At 40.9% G+C, this 13959-nt stretch overlaps 1 protein-coding gene across 4 annotated transcripts in view; it reads left to right on the plus strand.

The window, feature by feature from the left end:
* CNOT4 (CCR4-NOT transcription complex subunit 4) overlaps positions 1-10099 on the plus strand; it is an 80776-nt gene extending 70677 nt beyond the window's left edge. For 2 of the 4 annotated variants that reach the window (XM_009566040.2, XM_009566055.2), the window contains 2 exons: positions 7704-7916; positions 8693-10099. In XM_009566040.2, coding sequence (XP_009564335.1) covers positions 7704-7916; positions 8693-8994 — 515 coding nt within the window. In that variant the 3' untranslated portion in view covers positions 8995-10099. The remainder of the gene's footprint in view (positions 1-7703; positions 7917-8692) is intronic. The other 2 variants (XM_054068557.1, XM_009566069.2) reach the window with 2 other exon arrangements.
* Positions 10100-13959: the final 3860 nt, after the last annotated feature.

Here is a 13959-nt window from a genome sequence, read left to right on the forward strand (position 1 = left end):
TCTCCGCAATCCTTAATGTGAAATTGTTTTGTAATACTTAATGTGAAAATTCTGACGCTGTACATATAAGCAAATATAAATCTTCCTATTGAATATTGAAGATGAGGTGTTCACTCAATGATGTTGTAGAAGGGATTTCCCTTGAAGATAAACTAAATTTTCAGACTCTTAACACTTATTTAGTCTCAGAAAGCTTAAAAGTTGTTTTGTTAGATCTTTAGCAAAAAGAAAAATTATTTACACTCCTTTGAAGCATATACTTCAGAATTCAATATGTTCCTCTTATACTTGATCTCTTGGCTTACTGGAATGTTGAATTGCACTTGATTTATTTTAAATTGAAAAACAGTTGCTTTTTAATTTACTTGGCTATTTTTTTAATTGAGTACAAGTGGAATTAATATAAACATAGAAATTAATGTGCTCTTGATAAAAGCTGCTTTCCTTTAATTATTTTGAAGCTGAGAGCAGACTGAGGTCTCTTGACTACCAAAGCCAGTTTTGGAGTCTGCGTATGTACATCTGGAGGGTCGTGTGTGTGTCTGTATTTCTTTTGTTTTCCCAGCTCTTAGGGCTGATGACCGTAAGACTGTCATTTAAATTCGGCACTGTGGAATGATACTTAGAAAGCTGTTTACGTTGCTTCCCACATATAGGGAATGTCAGTGAGGTTTTTAAATATTCCCTTCAATCTGCTTTATCTTGGAGTGCGCCTGTCACTTGATATCTCTCCCTAATGTGAAGTGGCTCCTTATATTCCTAATGGGCAGCACTGCTGTTTAAATGTGGACAGATGGTCTTTAATCTGCCAGTGATGTTCTCAGGTCTCTGCAAATTGGGTAGATTTTATAATTTGGTTTAAGCATTGTGTGATTCCTAGAAATCACATCAATTAAGTTTGAGAGTGGAATCCCTCAGCTGGTAGCAGTTTTAAATGGTTTTTTACTCATGGTTTTAAAAATTCCAGAAGCAAACAAGCTTTCTATTCATATTGAAGTGACACAAGTACAGTTTTTATCAGAACTGTTTTGTAGATGGTTATGCAGATAAACTCAAGTGTCTTTCATACGAAGGTTATATAATGTAATGGGTATAGTTTCAGTTTAGGGTGTAACATATCGTCCTTCCCTTCCTCCTCATCCCTACTGTGAAATATTGGACAACTTTTTCCAGCTATAGTGGAAAGTCGTTTTGAGATTAAAATGGAAAATCCCCAGTCACTCCTTGGAATAGGGTAACAGGCTGTTTCACAGAAACCACAGACTATCCATGCTAACTGTGAGAATGGCAGCATGAAATTCAGGCTGGGAGTAATGGTAACAGGGATGTCACTGCAAAGGGCCTGCTTGTCTGGTGACCCCACTTCTTTCTATTTGAGTTGAAAGACTCCTGGTGAACTCTTTCTGGTAGTCTTTCCTGTTCCTATTTTTTGTCTCTCTCTTCTTTTTTTTTTTTTTTTTTTTTCCGCTTTGGGCCCAGCTTTTTCATTCTGGTTGTCTTGCCAAGACTTCAAAACTAAGTGGTACTGCTTGAAGATTTCACAAGCACCTTCTTACAAGCAGGTCATTGCCATAGCCTGGCAATATTACTGGAACGGCTTGATAAAAGCTTTGCTGCTTTTGTTGCTACTCTGTGCTGTCAGGCAGTGATGTTCCTAGTAACTTTATTTTTCTCTCATATGGGTGTTTTCCTCTGCATTTCTTTGGCTTATTTGAAGCTTTTCTGTAGCACTGTTGTGTGCTTTGGTCACACACTTGGCATACTGATGGGTTCTTAAAAAAATAAATAATTGTGACCTAGATTTGCAGGACTGCTTGCTTTTCAGCAGGACTAGAATATTTAGGACTCTTGCCATAAAGATATTTAATGGTTTTACACAATTAGTACCAAATCAGGCTCTTGTAATAGATTGGAATTCAATTTTGGCAGAGCAAAGAACTAGGAACTTGCTTTACATTTACTTAATGTGATGGTCTTGTGATCTTTGCTATTAGTCATATTTATTTAAGCATACAACGTGTGAATTTTGATATGGATTTGATGTTAGATACACGTTAGAATTGGGACAATAATTTGAAATGGTCTAGTCTCTGTAAGACATTCATTTTAGCGGGCTTGTATCCCGCCAAGTAAACCGTAATATGTGCTATTCCATCACCTTAAACATAAAAGATAGTGTGCCAACATCACAAAGGTGGTGCAGCGAAATCAAACACTTTGGGGTCCGTGTTGTGGTGTCATTTGTCAGAATTTATGAAGTCACAGAGCAGCCTGTGTCAGTGCAGCGGACGCTTGTGGAAATGTCTTCTAAAGAATTGATTTTGTACAACAGAACATTGTGTTTCTGGCTTGGCCACCATCCTTTTTGCCCTCTTTCCCCCCCGAATACACAGTTTTCCTGATTTGAAGGAATAACATTAAGGCATTGCAGGTAGAGGTTACTGAAGTCACTCAACCAAACTGGTAGGATGCCACAATGGGGCAATGATTCTATTTAGAAATTCATTAAATGACCAAGTTTTATACAGGTGAATGTTCAGGCTTCTCAATCATCTTCTATTTTAAGCTAACTTTAAGTATTATTTATTTAAATTGGGTGGACAGGTTGAGTTTGTGAGGAGGCTTTTTTCTTTCCTTATTTTAATAAAAGTGGTCGACTTTGAAAATTTTTACTTTCAAGTGCTTTTATTTTATGTTGGCAGCCATCTCAGATACATGAAAAAGTTTGGTGCTAGAACTCTGGGATCTGTTCACCTTTGGAAACATAAGCTTCTGCTAGATCAGATAGTATTATGAAATGCCCACCAAGGGAAGACTGGAGTTCAGGATGTGCATTTGAGCCTATTTTTCATGTGAATATTGGTGCTGTCAGTGGGGTGAAGCCAGGTTGTGTGGGGAAGAATATCTAATTTATCTTGGTGTGTAGAGTCTTTTCATTGCAGTCAACTGAGTTTTTAATTTTCTTCATTTTCCCACTGCCCGTGGACTTATAGCTTTAAATTAGGATGAGGCTATAGAAGGAGATTTTCTCTCTCAAGGAGTAGCGACTGAGTGGCATATCGGTTCTCAAGTCCCTAGGTTATGATGTCCAACTGAGAAGTCTGCTAGCTAGACAAAGAAATTACTTCCTTCAGCCAATTAAGTTTAGAAGTAGGGAAAGATAATAGGCAAATGCCCTTTTTACTAGAACTGTATTAAGTAAGAACTAACCTTTTCTCATTTTAACTACTATACTAGCTTCATGGTGGAACAAAATGGACAAAAAGAACAAACTAGCCGAGGGATGAGTAGTAGTTTCTTCAGAAGATACTTAATTTCTTCAGGTGGTGGAAATAACTTCTTGCTCTGGGGTGGGCTTGCCTTTTCGCTTAGGCTATTGTTTAAAACTTGTCAGGCTCTAGCACACACATGCTGACGTAATTGGTTGGTTTGGGTATCACTGTATGGTGCCTGGAGACTGGTCATGGACTGGTTTGCATCAGGAGTTGTTTCTATCTGGGAGTTTTACCTATCATAGCCAGTAACTGAGGCCTTGGAGGGCAGTACGGGGTGTGTTGTAGAGCATTGCTTTTTCTATTGATCCCTCTACTTTAACTGCTTAATGCATTTTAATCCCTTACAAGATCCCATATTACAAGAATAATTTACTCACAGCATTTCTGCTTAGAGGCTGGGAGTCTGACGAAGCTGTGAAACTTTGGTCGTGTTTGGGGTTTTTATCACTCAATGCATTTATTAGCCAAGCTGTAAAACCCTGCTGCAGACAGCTAAGTAATGTAGTTCTTGGTTTTTCTTTGTGTCAGAGGGCAGTGTTTTTGTTACAGCTTGCCTGTCAGTCCTACAAACCCACCTGATAGGGAAAGACTATCTTTTGGAATTTTCTGGTTTGTCGTGTTTGTAACCCAGGAATAACAGATTTAATCAATTTCCTTATTGTTACCAAAAAGTGCAATTTTTATAGGTAGTGAATTCTTTTAGGCCTTTCATCTTGACTTCTGTGACTTCAAGTGGGTTTTGTGCTGGTAGTTGAGATAAAGGACCGTCTTCCTCAATTTCTTCTTACTTTCTTTTCTTCTGTGTTAGAGAGGGTACACAGCAATAGTGCCCTATGTCTGCCTCTCAGATTAATGTTACCTCACCAGAAAGTGCCAGCCTCTTCTGTTCCATGAAAACCTTGTATCTCAACCGCTTGCTATATTTCTGGACTCTTAGGTATGCTGTATTATGTCTCTCTTTAAATGGACAATAACGTGATAAAAATAGTATGTTTTCCTAGCCAAAGATCACCTAATGCCCTGTTATCCCATTCCTTAAAAGTATCACATCTTGGTAGCTTTGTCTTCATTAGACTTCTTCAATGACATGTTGCAAGTGTGTAGTGTTTGTCTTCTGGCACATGAGCTTTGAGGGCGTACTGGGGGTTAGTAGTGGCCATGATTAAGATCATAATGAGCTTGCGGATCCACAGCTCGCAGATATTGCGATGAATGTGTTCACTCATGCATGCTCTTGATAAGCATCTTATGTGTTGTTATTGCCCTGGAGTAGAAGTGTGTAATTAAACAGGTGCATTCCTTTGCATGAACTGTTGGAAGCAGCAGTGAGAAAAGTGGAAGCTAATGGTGTCCTGTGCACAGTTATTTCTGTGATAGTGAGCTGGCTACCTCTTTTCTAAAAAATGAATGTAGAACTTTCTTCAGATAGGCTTATGGATGTTCAGTGAGATTGTGAGGAAATAACTGTTGAGGATATTTCTGACTATTACTTTATAAAATCTTGATCATCTTTTTTTTAATCCCATCGTCATCTAAGTAGATGAAAAAAATAAAAGCAATATTTTTTTCATAGGTTTGAATGAAAAATGTATTGCGCCAAACTCTTTAAAACTGTTTATTGTGTATGTTAGTATTGTAAAGAAGTGGGAACTCTGGAGGGTGTTGGATATAGATTTGATTTATAGTAGGAGAATTGGAAGTAGAAGTGTATGCACTTTGGGTTGATGCTAAACGAACACAGAACAAATCGCTGGTAAGACTCCTTTTTTTTTTACCCCAAGCGAGTTGTACATCAGGCCCCACAGAGCACGTTGCTGCAGGCCGTGTGTAGATGCAGTTACACTTAGGTCTGGAGGCTTGGCTGCTTCTGTGTGCTGAGGTGTTACTAAAAAAACTAAACTTAAGTTACTCGTTTGAGGCAGAGCTGCACTTCTGTTGCTGCTCTTTTTTTCTCCTCTAGCACTTAAAATTTTAATCTTTAGATGTAACTTGATGCATGTAGTAATGGGCAGGCTCTTGAGTTTACTTCTACTACCTGATTTCTGATGTGTCTTTTCTTCGCTTATGGGAATACTTAGGAGTTGTCTGTCTTCTTATGGAGGTATCTCATGCTGTAACCTCTGAGGAAGAGTGATTCCCCAGCCTCAGCCAGTGAGTGGGAATAACAGGAGTTGACTGTAAACCTACCGGAGTCTATGGTCCAGTGTGTTCTGTGAACTTGCGCAGGCATAGAGGATGATTTTTGTAGTACACTTATATCTGTTCTGTTATCCCTGTCCAGACTCCATGTGTGGCATTGATCTGTCTGGCCATGGACATTGTAAGTGTCTGCTGCAGTGCTAATCGTAGAATCCTAGAATGTCCTGTGTTGGAAGGGACCCACAAGGATCATCAAGTCCAACTCCTGTCCCTGCATAGGATAACCCCAGAATTCACAGCATGTGTTTGAGGGTGTTGTCCAAAGCTTCTTGAATATTGTCGCGGCACTGTAATTGCTTCCTTTGGGAACTTGTTCTAGTGCTCCAACACCCTCTGAGTGAAGAATCTTTTCCTAATATCCAGCCTAAACTTCCCCAGCACATCTTCCTGCTGTTCTCTTCAGTTCTGCCATTGGTCCCCAGAGAGAAGAGATCAGTGGTTGCTTCTCCTCCTTCCCTTGTGAGGAAGCTGTAGACAGCAATGAGGTCTCCTCTCAGTGTCTCCTCTTCTTCAGACTGAACAGACCAAGTGACTTTAGCTGCCCTCATATGGCTTCCCCTCTAAACTCTTCACTAACTTCTCTCTGAAGACATTTATACATGCAGATAGGTACTCGTGCTAGAACAGCTGCATTGGGCATGAGACATGCGTAGGGTTAGAAATGAATGCGTTGTTCCAACAGTTGTCATAAGCAAAGCAGATATAGCAGATTTGCATAGTAATTTGTTTTGAAGCTCAGTTGATGACATGGACTGAGGTAAGACTTGCTGTGGCTTGTGATTGAAGTTGCTTTCTGTAATTCTATACAGAAGCAGAATCTTACATGAAGTTTATTCTAAAAAAACTCTGGCTTGGGAAAGGAAAGCTCTGCATGAAAGCACAGGATTTCAAGAACATGATTTTTTTCCACCCCTCTGCTTACAAAAAGATAATTGTTGGAGGCATAAGTTCTTTGTAAGCATTCAGCTTTATTAGATTACCAAGGCAAGTTTTGATAGTGAGGCTGTTTTCTTTGCTCTCCAACATAGAGTTGCAAATTAGTGGTATCCTCTAATTTTCCATGAAGAATTACATCTTTTCTGTTGTTGATGAAGTAGCACTATTACGTAAGTATCTTGCTGTAACGCTTCTGATTGATATTAGGGTTCTTTCTTCAATTAGGACAGGCAGAGATAGTGTCACAAAAAAAGTTTGCGTTCTAAGTGTTTGTCAGAGCGTATTTGCCAGCACACTACCCAACACTTCTTTTTGAAATTTATTTTACTGCAACTATGACTCTCTGTATTGGCTGATAAATATTAGGATGCTCGTGTTTGGTTTGTTTTGCTTTGAGATACCTAAAGCAGGAGAAGGATGGTAGAATCTGATCATCTGTTCTAGGTAGCATGGTTTAACGTTTGTGTTCAGGGATCGTTTGCTGTGGTGCCAATAGCCATGTTATCCTGTTGTCCTTTTTCCATACGTGCTCTGAAATGTTTAGGCAAATAGTTGAGACTTGAGTGTTCTGGTGTCCAAGTGTTTTGCTTTTAACCGAAGTTTTGAGGATGTTGCTGTATCGGGAGTTATTCTGAGAAGTCTCTAAAGCACTTTGACTACTGTTCTTCAACTGCAAGAGGATATTGCGCTCTCTCCAACTTCATGAGAACCTAATACCGTTTCCTTCAGAAGAACATCTGTAGGGCTGTGAATGAGCGAGCTATAGTGAAACAAAAACCTTTTGTGATACTCCTGTGCCTCCCTCATTCCTCATGTTCGGTTTCTATTGCAAAGCCCTACCTAGCCTTTCTTCATTTTAATATACTTCAAAGAAAACAACCCGTTTGAGCCTGCTGTCCACTAATAAAGCAGACAAATTGGGTTATCTAACTTGCAACAGAGGTATTGTCATAAGGGATCTGGTAGGTTTCCCCCTATTAATAATAGAGGGAGATCCTCTGTGCCTTGATTATTCAAATCTCTGAACTGAAAAAAAAAAAACGGGGGAAATGTGAATTGGAGGAGGAGTTAAATCTTTCTCCCACTCCCTTACATTTGGTTTAAAACCTGCCAGCTTCTCTGAGTAGTTCATCAATTATATAAACATTGACCCTAGTTTTTGGACAGGGAAAGTAAATGCTTAGCTTAAAAAGTAAAAGCAAAATCCCATACCCCACCAAAGAAGGACATCTGTTTCTAACTTCAGCTTTTTATTTTTTTATCTTCCATTTTTTTTGTTGGTAAATCTCCCAGACAACAGCAGTTCTGTAGAGAGTTTAAATATGAAGGAATGGCAGGACGGGCTAAGGGCACTTCTACCGAACATTAACATCAACTTTGGTGGACTGCCCAATGCTTCTTCCCCCTCCAACGCCAACCACAGTGTACCAACGTCCAACACTGCCACCACCGACAGCCTGAATTGGGACAGCCCTGGCAGCTGGATGGACCCCGCAATCATCACAGGTAACCGTTTCTCACTCCTTCAGCTCTGCTGGCAAACCATCAAATGGGTATTTGGCACAAACTGATTTACATCTGGAAAAAAGAAAAAAGTCAGTATGCGGTGGTCTCTTCCAGCTTCCATCCACAAAACCTCAAGGGTCCAGGAATTTTTGTGGAACCGCTAGGTATAACAAAGTGGTTTTTTAGGCCTTTGCAGTGCATGCCCAGGGCCTTTGCCAGGCAGTCAGGCGGATCAGCGCGTATCAATAGGGTCAATGTAGGTGTCCCTCTTGCTGGATGGCATGTCTGGTACGTGCGCCACTGGTCCTGAGGCACTGAAGACATTCACTGGATTTGTTATTTAAAAAGGGACATACTCCACTTGTTTATAAAGCTCTCTTTTATAAGGCTGTCTGGTTGTGTTTCCCTGTTAGAGAGACTGAAGCATGATTCAAGTAGGCAGAGTAGGAAGTGAAGCATGCAGTGTAGTGGTAGTTTGATGTGGTAACATTATGTCAACAAGGATGAAGTCCTTGTGCAGGATGTTTGATAGAAAAATGCATGGTTTATGAAGAAGGGCTCTGAAAGGGGATCTTTCTCCTATCTTGATTTCATGTTAAATGTTTTGTAGGCAGAGTAATTATAATAATGTAACATGCATTCTCTGTACAAACTAATCGTGTCTTCTCACTGTTGCTTTTTGTTAGGTTAAATTGACCTCCTTCATGCTCAGCTTATTGCTTCTCCTCTGACTTGCCTGTATCCCTGTTTTGTTTTTTTTTTTCTTCTCTTCATAGGTATCCCAGCCTCCACAGGAAACAGTTTAGACACTCTTCAAGACGACAATCCTCCACATTGGCTAAAATCTCTTCAGGCCCTCACAGAGGTGGATGGCCCCAGTGCAGCACCATCACAGACGCACCACAGTAACCCCTTCAGTACACAGATCCCTCTGCACAGAGCCAGTTGGAATCCTTACTCTCCTCCTTCAAACCCCACCAGCTTTCATTCCCCACCTCCAGGCTTTCAGACAGCCTTCAGACCCCCCAGTAAAACCCCCACAGATCTACTACAGAGCTCAGCGCTGGATCGTCATTAGGAAAGGAGAGAAAAAGGAAAAAAAAAAGAAAAATAAAACCCAAAACGTTAGAAATGCAGGAAGTGTCCCACCCTGACTCCTCCCCATGCCCATCTACTGTTCCCTGTCATATCTTTCTTTCTGAAGAATCCAGTTCCTGATCAAACCTCCCCCCCCCCAAATGCAATGCCATCACAGGGTCATGACCGTAGCTTTCTGTTAAGTTTCTGCTGAGCCAGTGTTTGAAATACACGGTTTGAAATATTTTGTAACCATTCTAAGGGGAAAAAAAAAAAAGAGAGAGAGAAAATCAAAATGCAGCCTCAATGCTTAAAGAGAATATTACAGTCTTATGTCTTTTGCACATGAGTATTTCTGCCTAGTGGAAAAGTGTCAATCTGCAGTAGGGATAAAATTGCAATGCAGAATCAAATGCAGAAACATGAAAAAGGTATTTAATTTAAATGAAGTTACTGAACATGTGGGACAAGCAGTGGCCTAGCATTTATTTTGCATTCAGTGTGGCACTACACAGGGAAATTGCTATGTTGGCTTTTTTTTTGGAAGCGGATTTTATTGTGTCAGTCAGAGTTTGAGATGAAGTGTGTTGGAAGACAAAAACACTTAGAGCTATGAATAACTGACATGTTGCTAAAGAGTGGTTTAAAGAAGGAAGAATAAGATTTTTCTTTCAATTTTGGCTTTAGATTTAAAGTAAATGTTAATGTTTTAAAAGTATTCACAGATTTAATACCTAGCTTATACATAATATAATTATAAGCAGCTGAAACACGAGTGATATTTACTTCAGTCTTTGTTTCCTCTGTCAGTCTCTCTTTCTTTTTTTTTTTTTTGTTAAAAAACAAAGATTCACCTGATTTGGGCACTCTGGGATAGCACTGCATTGGGGCCACATGATCACCATCAGGACCTCCTCTGCCTGCAGCTTTTACTTAACCCTGTAGTTTCTGGACGTTTGTGCAGTATTGAAAAGACAGGAAAAAAAGAAACAGATAAATAAACATGGTTATAACCTGACGCTAAAACTAAAACCAAGGAAATGTACCTCTTTCTTCAGAATTAAAACTAAAATCTTAAATAAAACAGAAAACTTGATGATGACTTTGTGTTTGCTGTTCTTTTTTTTTAACTTGGATTTTTAATTACTGTGTCTGGTAGAACTGTGTCATTGCATGGTTGTTTTTTTCTGTTCATTTAAACTGGAACTACTTTTTCATGGAAGTATTGCTTTTGATGGTGACTTCTGTATTGGAGGGTGGAAAAAGCATACACACTTAAAAAAATTTAAAGAGATTATTGTCTTTACCAATGGCAATAGTTAGAGGTTGTCTGTTTGTGACCTTTATTGGTGGTATCCTTTTATATCTGAAACACGAAGAAGTTGTTTATACTTTCTGAATGAAATGCCATGGCACTCAGGACAGATAGCATGTAATAATGGGTCTGAACGTGTGGCAGAGAATTCTAGTTACAACTCCCCATTTCAGTCAGCATCCTTACTTAAAAGTGTAAAATACGGTCACTGCACAAACAGGATGAAAAGCTTTTAACGGGTAACCTCCAACAAGCTCTTACGCTTCCAGCCAGAGACATCTAAATGCAGCAGCATTGACTTTGGGGTGCTGAATTGACATAGCTCATGAGGATGGGCAGAGAGCCTGAAATCCTAGAGGTGCCTGTGCAGAAGGATTTCTCACTTGGTGTGAGCTGTATAGTTCAGGCTGGCTGCCCTCTTAAAATGCTGCTTGCAGGGCCAAGGAAGCAAATTCAGCATGGCTGAACTGTGAGCACGTAACAGGGATGGGGGGACTGGCATTTCACAGTCCTGGAAATGCAAGCAAGTCCTGAAGCAATCGCTGGACAGGAGAACCAGGCACTGAATCTGCATAAAGTGCCTCTAAACATCCTGCTTTGCAAAACATTGCTTGTTGGTGACTGCCTGCTTTTGCTCTTCTCTTGTGTTGCCATTTGGTGCTGTATTTACCATCCACGTTAAGGAACTGCATGTACTGTTTCTGGACGGGCATGGTTGCTGCAGATCAGTCCTGTGCCCTGGTTACTTGGGAGAAAGCGTGCACCCTTTGATGCCAGCACTCCTCTGAAAGCAAACTATGGTTTTGATGCCCAGTGAGTCCCTGCACAACCTCCTGCTGTAACTGCTGGTGGTAGAAGGAGAAGCGCTGACTGCTGGGACTGCAGGCTGGGAATGTCCCCTCCTGTAGCAATGCCTGCTGCAGCCCCTAGAACTGAGGATGCAACCCAGTGGTAACAGCCTCCTGGAGATGTAATGGGCTGCTTTTTCAGTGCCATTTTTCACCCTTTAACATTTCTCTTTCAGAAGAGTGCCCTTCCTGCTCCTGAAAATAAGTAAGTGTCCCAAAGCAGCTGTAACTGTTTCCTGTGTACCACAGCAACTCCTGAAGCTGCTGCAGCCTTTGGTTCTTAATTTTTGTTGCAGTTTAAGATGTCCTAAGGGAAACCTGTGCCTGTGGTCTGTGCTACCACTGGAAAGGACACTTCAGCTGCTCAGCAGAGTGGTTATTCCCTCCTGCTGTACAACAGCTTGTGTGCTCATTGACAGTCTTGCCTCCTGACAAGCTCTTAGCCTTCAGAAAACTGTTTGCAACCTAAATAATTTTTCTTTTTATGGTGCTGCACCCCTAAGACAGACTTCTTGGTGGGTAGTATTGGTGTTCAGGTTAATGTGTGGGAGGGTGCAGCTTCTGCCTCTCTTAGCCTAGTTTTACATGCCATCTGATGCAGATTCCTTTATCCCCCCTAGTCAGGAAACCACCTGGCATTTTACTCTGTTCAACCATGTGGAGCTTGATTAGGCTTTCCTGAGTTTTTTATTGTTGATAGACTTCCTGCAGCAAGAAATTCCATCCATAAATATTGTAAAGAGAGTATCCCTGTGTCCATGTGATCATCTTGGCAAATAATCTGTTATTTTATATATTGTGTGGACACTTGGAGCTCTTCCTTGCATTAAGCAAAGAATGGCACTTGACTAAAAGGCTGGTGACCCAAGCAACATGTTTGGTAGTTGGTGTCCAGTGAAGATGAAATTGGAGAAGGGGAATGGACTAGACTCCTCCTCTAAAATGGGTATAAATGTGTGTTAAGGAAAGGAAGGGAGTTGTTAGCCATGAATGTGTTGATACAAGGTATGATGTTGCATTTTAAAGAATTTTTAATTCAAGTGGGCCATGCACCAATTTCTTCCTTCACCCTTGCAAGGGTGCTTAGAAAAATACACTCGAAAAGACTGTAGAGTAGTTACCTGAGTTCTTCCTGCCCATCCCTCTCCAAAGAATGTGTGGAAGTTGCCTTAAGTTGCACAGGAGCTTAGGTTTGGTGTTGGTCTCCAGCCTATGGAAATTCACTGTATGACAGATGCTTTATTGCCTGGAACTAATTTCCTATGAGGAAACTATAGTGCTGGCATAAAAGCTTACTGCCCAGAACTGAGGTGTGTCAAGAAACTCTGAAAGGCAGCCCAGTGCTTGAGGAGCAGATGGTAGATGACTTGCTTAGGGATGTGATTTAGTAGTGGATAGATGTGGCTTTACTTAATCTCATAGGTCTTTTCCAACCTAGGGGTTCTATGACCTTCCAGCGGTGTGTGGCTACATGGCTACTATAGAAGTGCTTTCCACTTCACTGATATATCACCTGTTCAAGCTGAATATGGATGTTGGAACTGTAAGAACCTGTGCTTCTTCCTCTTCGCCCGCATCCCAACATCTTTTTTCCCCTACTTTAGGATGTTCCACTGTTGGAAAGCAGTTCTCGGGTCCTCTTCTGTTTATGGTTGTGACTGCAAACAAAGCTCTTAAAGAGGAAAAAGGGGAAGCTTTTTATCATTGTAGTTCTGGGTTACAGTGTTAGAAATGCTGTAGCCTTGCTCTGCTCTGATCTATATGTGAGAACCCTGTATGTGAGCAAGATCTTCGTGTTCGTTGTGGCGTTTGTCTTTGCCCTGGGCTTACCGCTGTTATGTTTATGTGGCAAAGGGAAGGCTCCTGAGATGGAAATGGCCAAATGAAGTTCTTGCAATACAAGTACAGGAAACTAGAGTGACTTGTGGGGATGCAGGAATCTGAACTGCTGCACAGTGGAGGTCTGAGTCGAATTGTGTGATCCTGGCAGCAACAGATTTGTTATCAGCTTTACTGATGAAGAGCACTGGTTTAGGGTGGTCTGTGGTGATACTATGTGTGGAAGTCATTTGAACAGAGATGATGTCACTGAAGGAAGACATTGTAGAGAAGTCCTTGTTAATTTAAACCCAGTGGGAGAGTGATCTGCCTGACTTGCAGTGGTCCCAAGGAGCCCATCTCCTGCAGTGCAGATGATGTTAAGTATTTCAGTGGGCTATAGTCATCACAGTTACTGTTGCTTTCTCCTATGAAATGTTACTAGATTACTATTTCTTTTCCCCACTCCTCAGACTTCCCACTTGACAAATGCCTCTCCGTTTCAGAGGTGCTTGGAGAGAGGGTGGGATTTGTTCAGCTCTCACCTCTTCCTACAAGCACAGGCCCACAGGTAGTCTAGAAAGATTGTACTGGCCAAGGGTGGCCACTCTTTTCAGGATCACAATGAACATCTCTTTGGAGTTTTATGGCTTTAGCATTTGAATGTTACAGGTCCCAGTGTTAACCTTGCCCAGATCTTCAGAGATGGCCCAAAACCTCTTCAGTCAGTCCTAGGAGGTCAGTGCACTTAAGAATTTAAATGTGTGACCAGAACTTGTTTAGTTCTTTCTAGATAAGCGTGCAGGCTGAGGCTTCCAGTGTGGAGCCTGAAGCTTAAAATCCTGTTAAAAAAATAAATAAATAAATAAATGAGGCTGCTTTCTCTCTTTGTTGGGACACTGAGCACAAGACAATTGCTTGTGAGGTTTGCCCTGGGCAGAATCAGCAATGACCTGGCCTTACTGTCTCTCTTCAGATGGCTTCC

This window comes from Cuculus canorus, chromosome 1 (genome assembly GCF_017976375.1).
Source record: "Cuculus canorus isolate bCucCan1 chromosome 1, bCucCan1.pri, whole genome shotgun sequence".
Lineage (NCBI taxonomy): Eukaryota > Metazoa > Chordata > Aves > Cuculiformes > Cuculidae > Cuculus > Cuculus canorus.